The sequence below is a fragment of the Opisthocomus hoazin genome, chromosome 1 (assembly GCF_030867145.1).
Source record: "Opisthocomus hoazin isolate bOpiHoa1 chromosome 1, bOpiHoa1.hap1, whole genome shotgun sequence".
Taxonomy (NCBI): Eukaryota; Metazoa; Chordata; class Aves; order Opisthocomiformes; family Opisthocomidae; genus Opisthocomus; species Opisthocomus hoazin.
In genome coordinates, this window is record NC_134414.1 from 76,316,651 (window position 1) to 76,334,934 (window position 18,284).

The window sequence follows — 18,284 nt, forward strand, 5'->3', positions numbered from 1 at the left end:
CAAGTTCCTGTCAAGGAAGTTAAAGCTTGGAAAGTTTCCCTGCCAGTTGGCATTCTGCATGGAAAACAGAGCAGGGGAAGGTGGATCCTTAGCTAAATTTATCATTTTTTTGTTGTGAGGCAACATGATGCATCTGTAATGTACACATAAATCAGATTTTGAGATAATGAGTCTTCCATTTGAGATTCATTTTATAATTATATTCATCTGTGATTTGTATGTCTCTGATATCCAGCTACTTGTCTCCTTTCTTCTACCAGCAAGGCATTAGAAAAAATAACTTTTACTGGCTTTACTGTTTTACCTATAACATTTGGTCACTGACCAGTAAGAGCTGGAGGGGCCAGATTTTCCCCTAGTTGCCCTGTATGTTGCCAGTCTTGGTCTAACTTTCCTGTCATCGCGCGAAGCAGCAACAGTTCAGTTTGAAGCAGGAACAGCCAAAGCAAATAGGTGGTGACTGAAGTATTGTTTGTGGAGTTAGTGTCAACACATTACATTTAAAACAACAACAGCAAAACCCTTAAATAAGTCCTTAAGTAAGAAAACCTTAAAGATTTGAAAGTATTTGACAGAGATTTTCTGTTCACTCTGTTTCTTCCCAAACTGCAGAAAAGTGCTCTGACAGACCTTTTAGGTGTTGCTGAACCAAATTCCTTTATTTTTAGCTACTTTAATTACTACAGGGACATTTTCAAATAGGATGCAAATTATGACCATGCAGTTTCCTCTCAAAGTGTGTGCATGTGTGTGGGGGGGGTGCGCATATGCATGTGCTTACTGAGGGAGGGAGAAAGGAAGATCAGCAGCTGTTGGGAACAGGACGTAAATCGATGGTTTCCAGCGGCCGCTTAAGGAACGTCCTGTCAAAATAAGCTGCAGTCTAGCAGTTCAGGATGAAGTTTTGCTGTTTTTTCTGCTTTGACTTTTAATGCAGCATTTGCTGGCTGAGAGCGTTTGAGAAGATAAAACTAAAAGCACTAAAACTAATTCTCTAAAACAATAAGGGGTTTTGTTTTTCTCTAATTATACTGTTACAAATGAGACCTTTTTGACCTGCTTGCTACCAAGAATTTTGAGGTTGAAAGTTCAGTTTCTCATAGTGAATTTATGAAATAGTGAATTTTTTTTCTTCCTTTCAATTTCATTTTGTAGGATGAGTTTCAATACATTATTTTTTGCTTTTCTAGGTGCCACTGCAGAGGAGATAAACCAGCACTGGGAATGGCTGGAACAAAACTTGCTCCATACTTTGTCTGTGTTCGACAATAAAGAAGATATTGTTAGTTTTGTCAAAGGGAAAGTGAAGGTAAGGAAAGTGGCTTACTTTCACTTTTCCCTGCCCGATTACATGTGCTTTATTGGAAATAATGTCATGAAGTTGTTGCCGTTCATATTTGGTTTTGTCCGTCTAAACATTATTTATTGTTTTTCTGTGTGGCACTTGTACCTGATGTGGCCGACACCTGTGCGTCTCCACTCGTATTTGCTTGGAAGCATCTCCGAAGCAAAGCATCTAATTTAATCTTTATCCCACCCTTCCCTTTCCAGCTTCACTGTTCTTCTCTTCCCTGTGGTGTGCAGCTGAGCTTTCTTTAGCATCTGCTTTCAGTTCCTCTGCCTCTCCAAAACATTATGTTAAATACCTTCCCTTCCTATATCTCAGCTTTTCCTCCTTGCCACGTTTCTCCTCCGATCTCCCATGTTTTTCCTAGCTTTAAGCCATCAGTTTCTCCTCCCTGTTTCTGTACTTGGGTCCCTCGATGGGGCTCAGACGCGTCAGCAGGCAACAGCCACAGTGCCCAAATCTGCTGGGAGCAGAGCGGCCAGGCGCTGCGGTGAAGCTGACGGCTGGCCGCAGAGTTGCAGAAACGATGAGCATCCTGCTGGAAGGCTGAAGAAGGTTCAAAGTAAGGGAATTTGGTGGCTGAAGACCAGATTTAAAATTTTCACGTGTGGTGAAACTTGGGAAGCCTGGTGTTCTGAGCTCTGCTTCCAGTAAAATACACGCTCCAAGGGGAGCTTGGTGGTGGCTGGTGGGGGTGCGGGTCTGCTGGTGACTTACTGTGCCCCAGGTCCTGCTGCAAGCTTGTCCTTGCCAAGAGTTTTAGGGAGGTGCTCTTCCCCCCACACTCCCTTTTTTGGTCTGGAAAATTTGTAGGAACATAATGGTTTCGGTGAATTTCAACCCTGCTGCTGTGAGCTCCGTGGGCTCTGAAGTTGTGGAAGAAGGGAACGGAGAGGCAAAAGATCACCGTGTAAATCTCAGTTTTTATCCTGCTTTCTTAAAAAAACAACTTTGTCTAGGTGCACTGAAAACCTCAAATAAAATTAATCTCTCTTGATAACGCTGTGGCAGCCTGTAACTTAGCACAACACATATTTAAAATTCTTCAGGTTTCATTAGTTAATGTTAAGTCCAGGTTTTGGACCCTTGCCTCCGCTGTAAATTTTTGGCATATTAGGACTGCTTGGTAATTGCAAATTATACTGGATGCTGTAACATACAAATTATTTGGACCATGCAATACATACTGAACTCCTTTGTTGCAATACTGCTACTGAAATTCTCAACACTTAATTATATTTACATGGGTGTTCTTGAAATCATGTTTTTAATGGTTCCAAGCATCTTGCTGACACTTCTCACTGCATTGCCTTGTCATAGGAAAATAGTGCTGGTCACTATACACAGTTGTTACTCTGCCTTTGCTCTGAGTACACCAAATAACGGCAATCATAAGCCGTAGTGAAACTATATGGTTCTGCTGGACTCATTGAAAAAACTATAATTTAAAAAAAAGCCCCAAAAAGTCTTGATTTGGAAGCATTCGAAATGTATGAGGGCTGCAAACACCACAGAAATTTCTCCATTTCTAAAAACTGCAAATCAGCTTGAATTTCTTTGTAAGAAAGGGTTGTGTTATTAAAATCTGAATGGGTAGCTTTTAGCAGCTCGCTCGAGTGTGAATGCTGTAGCTTTATCCTGATACATTATCTTGTTGTGGACTCAGGCGCTGATTGCAGAGGAAACAAGCAGCAAGCTCGCCGAACAGGAGGAAGACCCTGAAAAGTTCCGAGAAGCCCTGGTGAAATTTGAATCTAGATTTAATTTTCCTGAAGCCGAGAAGTTGATCACCTATTATTCCTGTTGCTGTTGGAAAGGAAAAGTTCCTCGGCAAGGCTGGCTTTATTTGAGCATCAATCATCTCTGTTTTTATTCCTTCTTCCTGGGCAAAGAATGTAAGTGTAAATGCGTAAGAAATCTAATGCTGGGGAGAGATATAAATATGACTATTTTTAAAGGCAAAAATAGCTAGAATTTTTCTGACAAGCCTAGTGTGCCTCTGAAGTTTAGTTTCTGAGGTTTTTGTTGTTCAGCTGAAACATCCTGTTTAATTTAGTTTTCACTTCATCCTTTATGTTTGTATCTTAGTATTAAATCCTGTAATAAAATTGAGATTCTAAGAGTATGCAGACACAGCTGCTATCTGGTGCTTTTTCCTGCCGTGGTGAAGCAGCCTTAAAGTGTAGCAGACCTCCTATAAAGTCTGAAATCGAGACTTTTAGTGCTGTGAGTAAGGGGACGTAGGCGGTGATGCGTGGTGATGGCTGCGGGGCGGCAGGGCAAGGGCTGGTGGGGCTGGGGATGCCGCAGTCCAGCTGCCCGCCTGAAAATAGCCCAGGAGACACAACAGGGCTGTGCCCTGGAGAGCCAGGTGAAAATTTAGAGGTTTTAAGGGAAAGCAACAGCAATTTAGGGATTTCTTTGTGTTTCTGAATGGTGGTGCAGGAAGGTCACAAGACGTGTGGGCCGGGGTTTTTAGACCTTCAGACGGTTCAGGGGGTTGTAAGACTTTGGTCATGGTGTTCACCTACAGAGAAAGGGTCATGTGATTATGAAAAGCTTGTCGGAATAGATATTAGATGGTAAAAATGAATGTAGCCATTTAAACTCTGTAGCATTTGTCTGTTTAATAAGATTGTGCACGAACACATTTGAAGTCCAGTTTATCCTGCTGCGAATTCAGCGAGGACAGTAGTATATACCTACATTGCTAAAAATGTATCAAGAATTGTTGGTTATAACAATGAGGAAAACTTTAACATTTACTGTCTGGATTTAATATTGGGGTGGCTAGTCAAATAAAACTGTAGATTTAAAAATGAAGTACATTAGTGGAAAAATAAGAAAGAGAGTACTTGGTAATTTCTAAGACTTCTAACATACAAAGACATGCTTAGAGTTGGAGGTCCTTTTTTCGCTTATATTATTTCAGGCTGATTATTTTGTTGTATCTGCAAAAGGTGGCAGAGTTAGATTTAAAATGCTGGTAAGCTTGGTATTTGTTATAAAAATATAAGTTGAGATTTGCTGGGAAGACTAATGGAGTTTCTTGAGACATAGGAGATATCTGAGTTCTTGTTTAATCTCCTTGTTTTCTGTTTAGTATCAAATAATATCCTTTGTGAACTATTTCTTCTTGCTATCATTGTAGGCTTTCTCTCATTACATCCGAGATATCCAGTCTGCCAAAGTACACAAAGCAGAAATGATACTTATTAATGACAGATAATGGGGGGAGGAGGAGGGAGAGGGAAACATCCTTCGTTTTGTTTCAGAAGTTGTGTTTATGCAATACCACAGATCATTAGATGATACTGGAAGTACAACATCACGCTGTATGATTTAGAGAAGAAATCACTTCTCATCCTTTTAATAATTATTCATTATGAAAATGCAAAAAGCCACGAAACAACTACATGTTTGCAGTGTTTAATTTTGACCATGGACGATACACTGTTCATTCACTGCTACAGTCAGTTGCATTGCCTTTGTGTTCCCATGCATTTGCATGGAAACGAGAAATAAAAACTCCAATTTTCTTTTGGTTAAACAAGGCTTCTCTAGCTTGGTGGGAAGCATTATATGTTGAAGTGCTTCCCACCTCTCCAGTTCTAGCAAAGCAGATTGCTTCTGTTTCAAAGCTAGTATTTTGTCACATTTATTAAATACTTGTATTACATTCCATAATCCAGATTTGCTATAGGTCTGGTTGTTACTGTTTGAGAAGCTGATGGTGATTATACGTAGAACAAGTGATTCATTGTCTTTTTTTTTTTTTCAGGTAGCAATCACAAATTGAATCTGGTTAAATCTGGTCTTGAAAATATCGCTAAGAAATCACATTTATGGCATTCCTCAATACAGCGCAGGGGAAAAAGAACAATATATGAGTTTCATTAAAAACAGTTCTTAAATGTGTTTTAACTCTGTAGAAATCCTCCCAAATTGCAGACTGAAATCGCTTTATAGGCAAAGCGTTAAGTCTTCTGCTTCTGGCAAGTCTGACCCCTTCCCCTTGTTTTATTTTATGTTGAAATGAGCTGGAACGCAATATTGGAACCTGTTTTCGGCTTCTCATAAAATTAACTTACGGCTTATGCGAGCATAAACTCCATGGAACATTTTTTCCAGGACAAGTCCCCTTTTATCTAAGCCTCTAAGTATTTGCAGAATTTCAGAGGCTTAGAACATCGGATTTCTTGAAGGACGTGCCAGGGTTTCTTCACATTATTTAATTAAACTTTTGTTTTCCTAAAACTTTGAAGACTGTGTACCTTTCATCAGTAGTCTGGGCCCCTTACAGTCTGCTGTGCTGTTTCTGTTACCAACACTGTAGAGCCTGTGTGATTCCGACGTGCGTGAACAATAGTGCTATTGCTACGGCACAGTTTAATCTGTCGTCCCTTGGCTGTGCCCGTACAGATGATTTTATGACCATACGCAACAGTTTGTGCGTGTTGACGCAGCTGTGCTTTATTTGAGTAAGAAAAAATGTGATCTGCAGATAATCTTGACAGCTGTGGTTCATGTAGTACGGAGAACTTGCTGAGGGTAGCTCCTTAGGTAATTAATGATCATGGGTAAGTGTCATGTATACATGACAATGTTTGTTATTACTACCTTTTAATTGCTTTATTGGCATCAGGAGACTAGCTAGGGATGTTAGGGGGTGTAGTCTTGATGTTATTGGCATAGAGAATCCTGGGAAGCTTCCAACAGTTGTTAAGTAGAAATTTAATCTATTTTAAAGTCTTTTCCAGCCTAATTTCTACCCAGAGATTAGTATGAGAGAGGCAAATAACATCCTGCAGTAGTTATATAAAATAAACTGATTCTCTTTACCATTTTGTATTTATATGATTCAGCAGTATTTAAGTATGGACAACACCGTCCTCTACTTTTTCTTTTGTATAAACAAGTCTGACTACAGTTAACATTTAGGGCAAGATTTGCCTCTGCACCTTTTAAGTAAACGGTAACCACAATGGAAAGATCCCAATGCCTAGGTGGCTTTTTTTGGAACGCCATTTATAGTAACACTTAAACTTGATAAATATGTCGAGGTGCAAAAGTCTAATTTGTATGGGACTTAGTTTTATTTTAAAAATTAAAGCACTGTGCATGTAATTTGGTTTCTACCTGCCCATAGTTTTATTTCTGGGAGATCACAAAGCCTTTCCCTATTTTCCTCCTACTCTTGAAATGAACTGTTTCTTCTGGTAGTAATGAAGCAGGCTGCAGAAATGGCTTGTAAAGGAGTTAGGAGCACAGCATATGGCAGGTGTTCTGCAGAGACAGGACTCCCCAGTCCAGCACTTCTTAGGAAAACAGGTAAAATTTTGAGGGAGAGATTCTGACAAAGACAAGTCTTTTGGAGTGGGGGAGAATGAAGGTAGAGTACTAACAGGCATTTCAGCTTTTGCTTGGTGTTTGTTTGTAAAAATGGCTCGCTCTCCTCTTTGCTTGTTTGCATTTCATTCGGAATTTGCTTATTTCCAAATCTTAAAAGTGTAAGCAGAGTTTCCAACCCCTTTTCGCTTTTTCTCCGATGGCAGTGAAACTTATCATTCCTTGGGTTGAGGTCCAGAAGCTGGAAAGAACCTCCAACGTCTTTATGACCGACACAGTCCGTGTCACCACTCCAAATAAGGAGCGTGATTTCTCCACGTTCCTCAATATCGCCGAGGCTTTCAGGATCATGGAGCAACTGGCGGATGTGACGCTGCGAAGGCTACTGGATAATGAGATCTTTGAACTGGATCCGGGGCTACAGGATCCTACTCAGATTACCAAGAGGTAAAAAGCTAAATTGTTGTATGGAGCAGAGGTTCGATGGTGGGCTTCGTGGTTTGCTTTGTTAGCTGGGTAAGATTTCCAAGGTTTACTTGACTGGGTGCAAAAGAGGTTTTATAATGTATTATGGTGTATCCCATAGGTGCATTTTAACTTGTGTGCCAGATACTTTTTTCCACTTTATATTCTTCCCTTAAACATCACTGTGGTTTTTTGTTTGTTTGTTTTAAAAGTACCATTCCCTGAAGATTGCAGGAAAGGATATTTTCCATATTCCCTGAAGAGCCACAGTATTTTGTTTATAATTTTGGCAATGTGTAGGCTTTCCTAGTACCGTCAATTCTGTAGAATTATTGCTTTTGATCATATCTGAAACACAGTTTCCCACTAGTGTGGTTACCATGGCTGATTTAGTAAGCAGTTATAGGACTGAAAAACCCCCAGGCAGTTGCAACAGATTAATGTGCTGCTGTCAGCTCTACGCCATGCCTCGCCAAAATGCATCTCTGCATTCCTCTCCCACTACAGAAATGCATTGGGCTCTCGGGGGGAAGAGCGGTCACTGTTCCTCTGCTGGTAGCGCAACACCCGACTTTGTGTTTTCTGTGCTGCTGTGTGAAAGGGGAAGGGAAATTGCCCAGAGGAATTTTAGGTGGGCAGGATGGAACAGCCCAAACTGGAATTTGCCTGGGGCGTCAGGGTTAAGGTGCTGGTTTAAAACACTTCTTTTCTGAATGGGGTGTGAGTGGAGCACACTCCTGAATCATACCCTTTGCTGCTCTTCCTTCCTCCCCTGCTGCCAGAAGTGTGAAGGGAATTACCCAGGTGTTCCTTCCTGGCTAAAAGGTAAGGAATGTGTGGTATCCTTTCCCAAAAAGAGAGAGACATGGCCAGTAGCGTTTTATTGTTTCTGAGGGGCATTTTTGTAGTGGGGTTGGATAAACATCTCAGCTAAATGCTTCTGCAAAGTTTCATAATGGAGTTTAATGTAATAAAATGCACTTTTTCTGCAATTTCATGTGTACGCATGATAAGGAAAATCGCTGACACTAGGATTTCACCCATGATACCATCAAGGAATTAATTTGAGGTGATACAGTGGTGAGCAGCCATAAACATCTTTGCAGGCTTTCTTTTCATAGCCAGGGTTCCTTTAAACACAAGAGCTACCTTTTGTTTTTACCATGTATGTGTAACTGGATGTTGTTAACATTGTAGGCTTTTGGCCCAGGAAATGTAGGCTCTGTACTTTGACTATTGTAGGATATGGCTTTGAGTGATAGGCTGTGTCTAAGACCGCTTCCCGGCTCTACCATTCCACCCTTCTCCTGCTTCTGGACTGAGAAGTTTGACGCGCAAAGCAAGGAAAGTAAATCCAGAGGAGATGTAGCAACAAAGTGGGGGGAGATATTTTCAACATCTACTGATTTTTAACTCGTTGTCACTTCCCGAAAGAGTCTTTGAATCAGGGGTATTGACTGAATAGAAAGCCACAAAGAAACTTAAAATTACAGTTGCAAGGAAAAGCATAAGCTTAATAATATGCTGTAATAAGGAGGCTCTCGGAAAATCAGCCTGGAAGTAGCTTGTGGCATTTTTGAAAAGTGCTACGTCTATTAGCAAGTAAGCAACAGAAACCGTCCCACATGTCTATTCAAACAGGTTTTTTCCTCTCCTTCCTTCCAACATAAAAAAAAAGGGGGGGGGGGGGAGGGTTGCTGGGAGAGGACAAGGCAGGCTAAAAATATGTTTACTGGAGAGTTCCTGGGCAAAATGTTCTTTGCCCTGTGCTGATGTGCTGTAACGTGAGATGGCAGAAAGGGAAACATGGAAGATGCTGAAATCCCATTTCCTCTGCATGAATTAGACAGGTAGTGGTTGGATAAGTTGCTGTTTCTGGTGCCCTTTGTCACACTTCAGCAACCACTTTGATGTGAACACAGTTAAGAAAGACTGTAGTTTGAATAGTGGATAAACTGGTTTTCAATGCTAACATGTTGGGGGGGGTTGGACTTTTTTTCGTGTGTGAAGTTTTTGTTGCTTTTTTTTTTTTTTCCTGTAGACTTTGTAGTACTACAAGAACAACTCTTTTTCACTTGACATTTTTTCCCTAATAATTGTCTTTGTTAATTCTTGTGCATGATTTGGAAGCAAATAGTAGTCTACCAAAATGAAAGCAATGATCCACACATCATTAAAATTATTCCAGCTGTGTCAAATTCACGAAGTTGCTGTAGATTGCTTTTGTTTGTTAGGCTTACTTTTGCAAGAGGCTTGTCTCAATATCTTTTTTTTTTTTAAAAAAAAGCATTTTTAATGTCGTCATGATCTGCATATTCTACAGTCTGAAAACCAGAAACCTTTGCTGCTGTTCCTGAGGCTGTTGGGGTCATCCTGCTGAGCAGTGGGGGGACGGGACTCGGAGAGGCTGTGAGATCAGGCCCACAGTCTGTGACACGTTGTATCATGGCCAGAGTCACACAAGTTGATATACAAGTTTCTGTGCTGCTTAAAGAGAGGATGAGGCTTGGAACAATGGATTACAAAGAGATTAATGGCAATTAAGTTAATTGCCATGAAAAGCAAAGTAAAGCTGAGGTGTTTGATAAGTACAAATTCCATTTCTTGCAGGTATATTTCTGTGCCATACAATTTTACTGGAACATACAGTAACTATTTTTTCTTTTTTAATAGAAGATCACTAAAATCTCTGGTATAGGTTTCTTGTACTTCTTATTTCCATCTCTTTCCGGATGCAAGAATACCCATTGCATTCCTCGAATGTAATGAGGAAATTTGCCAGAGCAGAACAGGCAATTAAAAAGCTTTAGTGCTGGTGTCAGTAAGGTTTTGAAAGTATGATAAGTTTCTCCAGGCTCTAACCACCTTGGTTTCTTCACGTCTAACTGTGAATTGCCAATGAGGATGGCTTTGCTTCATGTAAAGGCAAAGAAGGTTTTCAACACTGATCTAAGCAGAATGGAAATTCTTTGAAATATCTTGAATCGTAAATGTCACTTCAGTCCACATTAATTCCTTCCGAGAGGGAACCCGAGAATGCTGTAAACCTTGAGCAACGCAGAGGATGGGACTAGAAGGAACCTCCTTTTATTGCACCTGCCTGGCGAAAGGCAGCCCAGCGTGGTGCTCCTCTTCCTCCTGCCAGCGTGAGGCTGTTGGCTCATCTTCAACTCGTGATTCCGTATAACTCCTACTTCGTCTTTTCTTTTTCTTGAATGGCTGCCAGTGGAGTTATCTGCATGCTGCATTTGTGCTGCTTATGGCGTACAGCTGAAAATACTTGTATTGCCTTTTTTCCACGCCATCCCTTAAGCTTGTGAATATCAGTCTGAATCCGATCCTGCTCTTCTGCTCGTTAGCTTCTGCCGGCCTCACGTCGTGTGCAAGTTTAATAACAACAGTCACTTGATCCATCATGCAGATTGCTGATGAAGGCGTTGTACAGAACCTGGTCCAGGACAGATGCCCAGGGAGGTCCTCTCAATACAGCCTTCCAATGTACCAGGGAGCCTTTGAGGGCTGCTTTTTGGGGTAGTCTTTTTCAGCTGGTACTGCAGCTTTTCACTTCAATCCTGTTTTATTCGTTCCCATGTGAAGAAATACCAAGACTTGCATGAAGACTGGCTAAAACATCCGTTGCATCTTCTCCACCAACAAGTCCAGTGTTCCTGTTACCTAAGGGTTGGGTTTACATTTGTCCTGACAAGTCCATGTTGGTTCTTCTCACGTAACTTCTCCTGGCTTGCCTTTCTTGTCACGTGAATTTAGCAGTTCTTCCAATAAACAAGATGTGTATAGTTGGATGTGTTATTTCCAAAATCTGTCCCTTGCTGGAGTCTGAATAGCAAGAAGAGTCTAGTAATTGGTCTCTAAAAGCAAGAGGCCAGCCAGTCTGTTTCAATGTTAGATAGGCAGCAAGTGACTCAGCGAGCTAAAATCTTGCAAAGTTAACTTTTGTTAGATTTAAAGCAGATAAAAACAGTTGACAGCGAGGATGTCATTTGAAGTGTCCTGATACTTTTAGGCATTTTGTTAGTCTTGTGTGTTATTTCCTTTAATTTAAAACTCTTGGAAGGTAGTGTAGGGGTCACACACAAGGAGTTATCACAGTTCAGACTTGCCATTCACTTTGAAGTGCTGGAGTTGGAGGCAGTCCAGGATCCCGTAATGTGCAAGTCGGGAACTGCTCTTGGAAAGAATTGCTGAGTTTTCTGAAAAGTAGGGAACAAGGCGATTGCATCTTCTCGCCTTTTATTCTTCTGCTGCATGTGTAAACACTTGGCAAACATGATTTTTATGTAACGATAGCATTCCTTCTTTTTCTTAGGTACGGCTCAGCACGCTGGATTTGCTTAAAAACCAAACCAATATGGAAATTGTTAAGTTAGAGGAGAAAATTTCAAACAGATTGGGCCGCAGGTAGAAAGGTTGCATTTCTGTTTGGCATTGGAGGTATTGTGAAACTCAGAATGGAAGCTGTGGGACATGGTGATGTGGGCCAGTCGCTGCATCTTTGCTGTATCATGTTTAAACGTCATGTTTAGTCCTGTCTTGTTTTAGGAGCTCATTTCGTTTGTGAGGTTTTTTTTGAGTTACAGAGTTTGGGGGTTTTTAACCAGCTCTCATTTTGTTTGGCTGTATTTACAAAGGGAAGCAATTGCTTTAAGCCCTTGAATATGCCTGCCTAACAGGAAATATTTTCACGCTGTGCCACTTTCTAATGAAACCTCTTGTCTGAGCCACAGCAGTAGGTGCTGACAGCATTTCATCCCCGTGCTAGCATTTTTCTTTCCAGGGTACCTCCCGCTGGTGGGCTGGCCCCTGTATCAGCACTTGTCCCTGCGCAGCCATGGCTGTGGTGTGGTCTCTGCGGTGGCCCTGCGGGACCCTGTCACGGGGGGACAGGCAGTTCCAGGGATGTTGGGGTTGGCAGCCTTTCCCTGGTACGGGGTTAGAGGGCTGGGCGCAATGCTTGGCGAATTTACTCCATTTCAGATATGGGAAATGTCATTCTTCGGCTTAAAAACCTGTGGCTTCTTGTCTGAACGGCCCCACACCTGGAGCCTGCAGCCCCAAGAGAAGCAGCAAAGTCCTGAAAACTCAGAAACTGCGGATTTTGGAGCATTGGAAACGGTCATCTCTTAAAGAACAGACCACCTCTGCCTCAGCAGAGGTCCCACTCTTCTATATAATGCCTCTTTCCACATAAAGGTGTAGAAATTTTCACATCCAGACAGATCCAGGGAGGGGTCTTACCTTCTCAGCACAATAGCAGGAGAGCACAGCTCTACCCGGACCTGACTGCAGATGCTATCAGCAGCATTCATCTGTGCTGTGCAGAAATGGAAAATATTTTAGTGGTGAGTTAACTAGGAGGCATATCCTGATCCAGCTTTGTCACAATAGCAGATCGCTGCGGGCACTTATCAGACTTGCTCTCGCTGTGGAATTTAAACTCGGGAAGCAAACTTTTTGTCGTCCTTCACAAAGAGGGTTTCTCTTTGTTCTTTGTGAAAAAACAGGAGACGATTTGTCTGTTTTCCTTGGATAATCTTATTAAGGAAGATAATGCTTGAGAAGGAAACAGCAGCCGAACGCTGGTTGAGCGCATTCTGTCTTTTCTGTTGGTCGCAGATGCAGATCCACCCTTCTCAGGTCTCGGTTTGCTCTCGATTGTCTTCCTCCCTGTTTCACATGGCTTTAGTTTTTTCTATGGATTAAGCTGAAGTAAACCCCTCCCCCCCAACTGATTTACTTACTGAAGCAGAGCCTTCATCTGTCTCGACTTATTTTGAAATAGCAGGGCTGGGGTAGGGGGAGGGTGTCTGCCGAAGAGGATGGTGAAGGCAGGAGTGGAGAGGGGATTTACAGCACCAAGGTGCCACTCCCTGTGTGCTGCAGCCCACGCTTTGAGTTCTTGCAATGGAACAAAGTCAAGTTGTTTTTTTTTTTTTTTTGCCTTCCTTCCCCCCCCCCCCCCCCCCAAGGTGAATCATGTTTGGAAAAAATTACTTGTAGTAGAGAAAATGATAGAATTTAAGTCCTAACATTTCTGGAGCTGCTGTTGCTGAGCTAATAGCCATGGCCTGTTTATAATGTAATTGCATAGCTCTCAATTACAGCAGACTTCTTCATTAAAAAAGGACGAGAAAAAAAATAATCCCCAAAGCCAAGTCTGTATAACCATAGCTCAGTAAGGAAAGCTTCATTTATTTAAACTTTTTCTTTCCACATAAATGTGGATCGGTGACTGGAGGGAAGCCAACTTCAAACTGAATGTAGTTGGTGCTGTTGTTCCCAGCTGAGTCTGTAAGTGACCTGAAAGTGGTTTGTGTTTTCAACTGTTCTGAGGGCTCTGAGAGACTGATATATCTGGAAGTCAAGGATGCGATGATGTAAATGCCACCATCATTAACTCTTCTGTTACTGACCCCTTTGGAAGTACGGGTCGAGCAAATGCAGGTGCAAATCCCTGGAGTGATTTTGGTAACGCTACTGGGAAGGGCAACAAGGAACATAAAGCTAATCTCCATTGCTCAATGTATGTTCAGCAGATGAAAGATTTGGTTATCTCCTGGGCATTGAAACCTGTAACTCTTTGAGGGTGGAAAGTGGTACAGCAGCCATAGAAAATGGATGGTTAAATACTAATTAAGAAAAACCCCAACAAACAAACATTTATATTAATGTCCTTTCCTTTCTTAGTCACTACAGTAGTTGCTTTCGATCTTATTGTTAAACAAGCAAGTGTTGGTGATGATTCTTTTTTGTGTTTCGAAGTCGGTGTTTTGCATGTTCACATAGGCAATGAAGATTGCTGTGCACAGTGCTTTTGTTCTGTATTCCTCGCCCTTGGTGAGGCTAACAAGAAAACAAGCCTTGCGCTGGGTGTCCTGGCTTTCAGGGTCTTGTGATTCCCTCTTCCTGCTTTCTCTTAAGGGATCTTGAAGCCAGAGCGCAGAATGAATTCTTTCGGGCCTTCTTCAGATTGCCCAGGAAGGAGAAGCTTCATGAAGTTGTAGACTGTTCTCTCTGGACGCCGTTTAGTCGCTGTCACACAGCAGGAAGGATGTATACTTCAGACAGTTATATCTGTTTTGCCAGCAAAGAAAATGGCTGCTGCAATGTTATCATCCCGCTTAGAGAGGTAGAGTTGTTTGTTTGTTTCATTTTGGGTCCGTATCTGCCTTTTTCTACCATAAGCATCCACTGTCACTTGACTTATCTGCCAACTATCATTTGACGAAAAAGAGTAGGATGGTCGTGTGTATCGTGCTTACACAACTGTTGTGAAGCTTGTTCTAGGACTCATTATGGCATAAACCCCTAAAAATATGGATGGGTAACTCAACGTGATCCTCAGAGTGAAGTATGGCCACGTAATGCAGCAGGACAGGGTGCTGCAAAAGCAGAGTCTGCTTGGTCCGTGCTTCCCTCCCAGCTCCACAAACACGTATGTCCAGCTTGATGTGAATGGAGACTTCGGCTTGGACCCTTCTGGCAATATAAAAGCATCCTTGCCTGGGAACAACACTTAGAAGTGTTGAATCTCTCCCTCCATAGACAAACTCTAGCAAACCTGTGGATGCCTTGCAAACCCATAGGACAGAGAGAAGAAGGGGATGTTCTGGAGGCAGCGATGAGCTGCTACATTTCTGTGAAATCAGAGACTTATTTAAATGGGGCTGAAGATGCATGGGAAGGTGGTGGGAGTAGAAGAGGAGAAGGGAGCTGTCAGCAAACACCTGCTTGATCTGCTGTGGATACAAGGCTGTTATGATCTTCTGATTAAAGCTTTCCTTTCATCCTCGACTAATCACAGAGTAACATCAAAATATCCTAATGCTAGCAACTTTTCTTCTACTGCTACAGAAATAGAAAACAAAGAGAGAACAGTGTTAATCAGAAACAACAAAACAACTGTTTTCCCCCTGTCCTTAGGAGCGTGAAAGTAAATTTCCTCCTTCATCCCCCAGAATTTGAGCAAGTTGATCCTTTTCCAAATCTTGTTTTAATCATCACTCCTTTTTCTTTCTTTCCCCTCAGTCCACTCTCCAGAAGTGGGCATCAAAGTCATTTAAAAAAAAGAAAAAAAAGCACATGGGATACTTTTTGGTGCCTACTTAGAGCTTCTAATGAGACCGTAAACTTCAGGTGGTAGGATGTGCCTGATCAAGAAAAGCCAATATGAATAACCTTGTTTAAAGGGTGTGTGTAGATGAATGCTGTGCTTGTACATTTTGGTACCTGTAAAATATTTGAACATGATTCTGTGGATGTGGTGCATAATGTGTTTTCTGTAATGTTTCTGGAAAAGGTAATCAGTATAGAGAAGATGGAGGACACAAGCCTTCTCCCTAATCCCATCATTGTTAGCATAAGGAGCAAGATGGCCTTTCAGTTCATTGAGCTGAAGGACCGGGATACTTTGGTGGAGAACCTGCTCCGGAGGCTAAAAGAAGCGAACTCCAGCAACCCAGTGCACTGGAACAACTTGCAAAATAAGAACCAGGTACTGAACTTCTGGGGCTTTTTGATGAATTCAATGTGTTTATCCATTGGTCTGTTGTCCTGCCTTGCTCAGGGAGTTGCTCTTGGGCCGGTGCTGTCTGATGTCTGATGACCTGCCTGATGGGATGGAGTGCACCCTCAGCACAGCTGTGATTGACAAACTGGGGGGAGCAGTGAATACGCTGGGGGACGGGGCTGCCCTTCACAGAGACCTCAATGATCTGGAGAAGTGGGCCAATGGAGACCTCATGAGGTTCAACAAAACCAAGTGCGAAGTCTAGCAGAGTAACCCTGTGCAACAGGAGGGACTGGGGGTGGGAGGGCTGGCTGGAGAGCAGCCTTCTGGAGAAGATGGAGGGGTCACGGTGGACAACAGGTTGAGCATGTAAGTCAGCAGTGCTCTTACACTGAAGACGATGAACAGCATATGGGGTTGTACTAGCAGGACTATAACCAGCAGGTCAAGGGACATTGCTGTTCCCTTTTGTTCAGCGCTTCTCAGGCTGATCAAGAGTAGCGTGTCCAGTTTTGACTTTACTCCACCACATAAGAAAAGCATGGACAAACTGGGGTAAGTCTAGTGGAGGGCCACAAGACAGTCAGGGGCTGGAGCACATGCTTTATCAGGAGAGGTTGAGGGAGCAGGACTTGTTCAGCCTGTCTTCCACGAGCTAATGGGAAGTTACAGAGAAGGTGCACCCAGACGCTTCTTGGAGGTGCCAGCTGAAAGGCGAGTGGCAACGGTCCCAAGATGCAGCAAGGGAAAATCCAAATAGATGAAAAGAGAAAGATTTCCCCTCAAGGGTGGGCAGGGCTGGACTAGGCTGCCCAGAGAGGCTGTGGACTCCTCTTCCTTGGAGCTACTTGACTGGACATGGTCCCCAGCAACCTCATCTGAGGGGTCCTGCTTTGAGCAGGTGGTTGAAAAAGATGGTGCCCTCTGACCTAAATTGTTTTCTGATTCTGTTATTCAAATCCTGACCAAAGTAGAAGATTGTTTGGTAGTTTCTCATCCAGGACACTAAAAATTTAACAGCAACTTTTGTTTTAAAGTAGCAACCCTTTTTCTGGCATACCAATGAATGATAATTTGAATAAAGTCTTGAGTAAGGCCTTTTATCCTGAAAGGTGCGAAAGGTTTTGATGCAGAAGGCAAAGGCTAACCCAGCTCTGTGTCTTGAAGACAGTTGAGGACATAGTTCTTAATGTCTTCTCGGTCATTCCTGCTGTGGTGCTGCATTGCAGAACACTCCTGCCTTTGGATCCACGTGCGTGCTTAGGGACGGTGAGCCTGCGTGTCTGGGAACAGAGGCTTCACAAGGCGAGGAGGGAAGCGAATGCGGAAAGGAGAGCAGTTGCTTGCTTAATGCAGAAGCACTAAGGTCGGACTTTCATCAGTCAGGAATGGCGGGCCTTGATTTTGGAAAGGTATGTAACATTTTGGGGAGGTTGTAGGAGTTTTGGGGTTTTTTTAGGAAAAAAACAAGCTAGAGGTGACATTCAAACAGATACTCATTTTTAGTAAAATTAACTCTGCAATGGCTGGAGAAGTTAGATATGGGGTAACGGCTTTTCTATTTGCTTGGAGTTTTTTATTCTCCCTCCCCTCCATTTCTTTCTGGTGAATATTTATAATTTGTCTCCCTGCCTGATCAGTTCTGCTTGCCCCTGTGTGGGAAATTCCATATGCAAAATTGGGAAAGTTGTTGTCCTTAGAGCAGACTTCACGTATCCATCAGTAAGGGGAATACGTTAAAGAATTTCTAATATGTAAAATGTTGCTGTTTACCATTTCTCACATGCACGTGATTTATTCTTTTAAAAGATACTTTTTTATTCCCAGTCCAGGGAGCAAATCAAGGAGAGTCTGTGGGATGACCATTTTGTCGAATATGGCAGAACCGTGTGCATGTTTCGCACAGAGAAGATCAGAAAACTTGTTGCAATGGGGATCCCTGAATCCTTAAGAGGCAAACTCTGGCTGCTCTTCTCAGGTGGGCACTCTTAGAAATGTTGGCTGTAGGCATCATCTGGTTCTGAACATGGCAAAACATTTAGGCAGGAAATCTCCCCAGGGTAATTAAATGTCATTTACATGGAGTTTATGATAGTGCGTACAGAAGAGAGATGATCAGCTACTGAACTAATAAGTGTAAGGAGGTACCTAGGTAGATCTTTAAAAATTTTATCTCTGGATAATGTGACATGATGTGCAGAAGAATTGAAGTAACATCTGCTTCGTCTGTGTAATTTAAAATTAACGTCATGTTTTCATAAAATGATGTTTGTCTTCAAGGAACAATTAGATTGTAGCACAAATATTGATTTAACCCTAGACAAATCAAATTACTGCAAAATAATGACATCTTAAAGTCAGCAGTCCTGCTCCTGCTTCTTGTTGAACATTGGCAGGGGTAATAGAAACTGGAGATGGAAAAAACAACTTGTTTCACCTACAGATCTGGCAGAGCCAGAATGTGCCTACAATACGAGCTAAAGTTTAGTCCTTAATCCAGCATACGACATGTTCAAACATTTGTGAAAAGTGGAGTTTTTGCTCCGTGGAGGGTGTGAACAGCACCAAGTACATTTCTCCCAATCATACTTTCTC

General features: G+C 42.2%; 1 protein-coding gene across 2 annotated transcripts in view; it reads left to right on the top strand.

The window, feature by feature from the left end:
* The window catches only part of TBC1D8 (TBC1 domain family member 8), a 52,168-nt gene that overhangs the window by 17,649 nt on the left and 16,235 nt on the right, over window positions 1-18,284 (top strand). For both annotated transcript variants that reach the window (XM_075426601.1, XM_075426608.1), the window contains exons 3-9: window positions 1,191-1,309; window positions 3,015-3,243; window positions 6,904-7,144; window positions 14,102-14,309; window positions 15,480-15,674; window positions 16,919-17,101; window positions 17,517-17,667. In XM_075426601.1, the coding sequence (XP_075282716.1) occupies window positions 1,191-1,309; window positions 3,015-3,243; window positions 6,904-7,144; window positions 14,102-14,309; window positions 15,480-15,674; window positions 16,919-17,101; window positions 17,517-17,667 (1,326 nt within the window). The remainder of the gene's footprint in view (window positions 1-1,190; window positions 1,310-3,014; window positions 3,244-6,903; window positions 7,145-14,101; window positions 14,310-15,479; window positions 15,675-16,918; window positions 17,102-17,516; window positions 17,668-18,284) is intronic.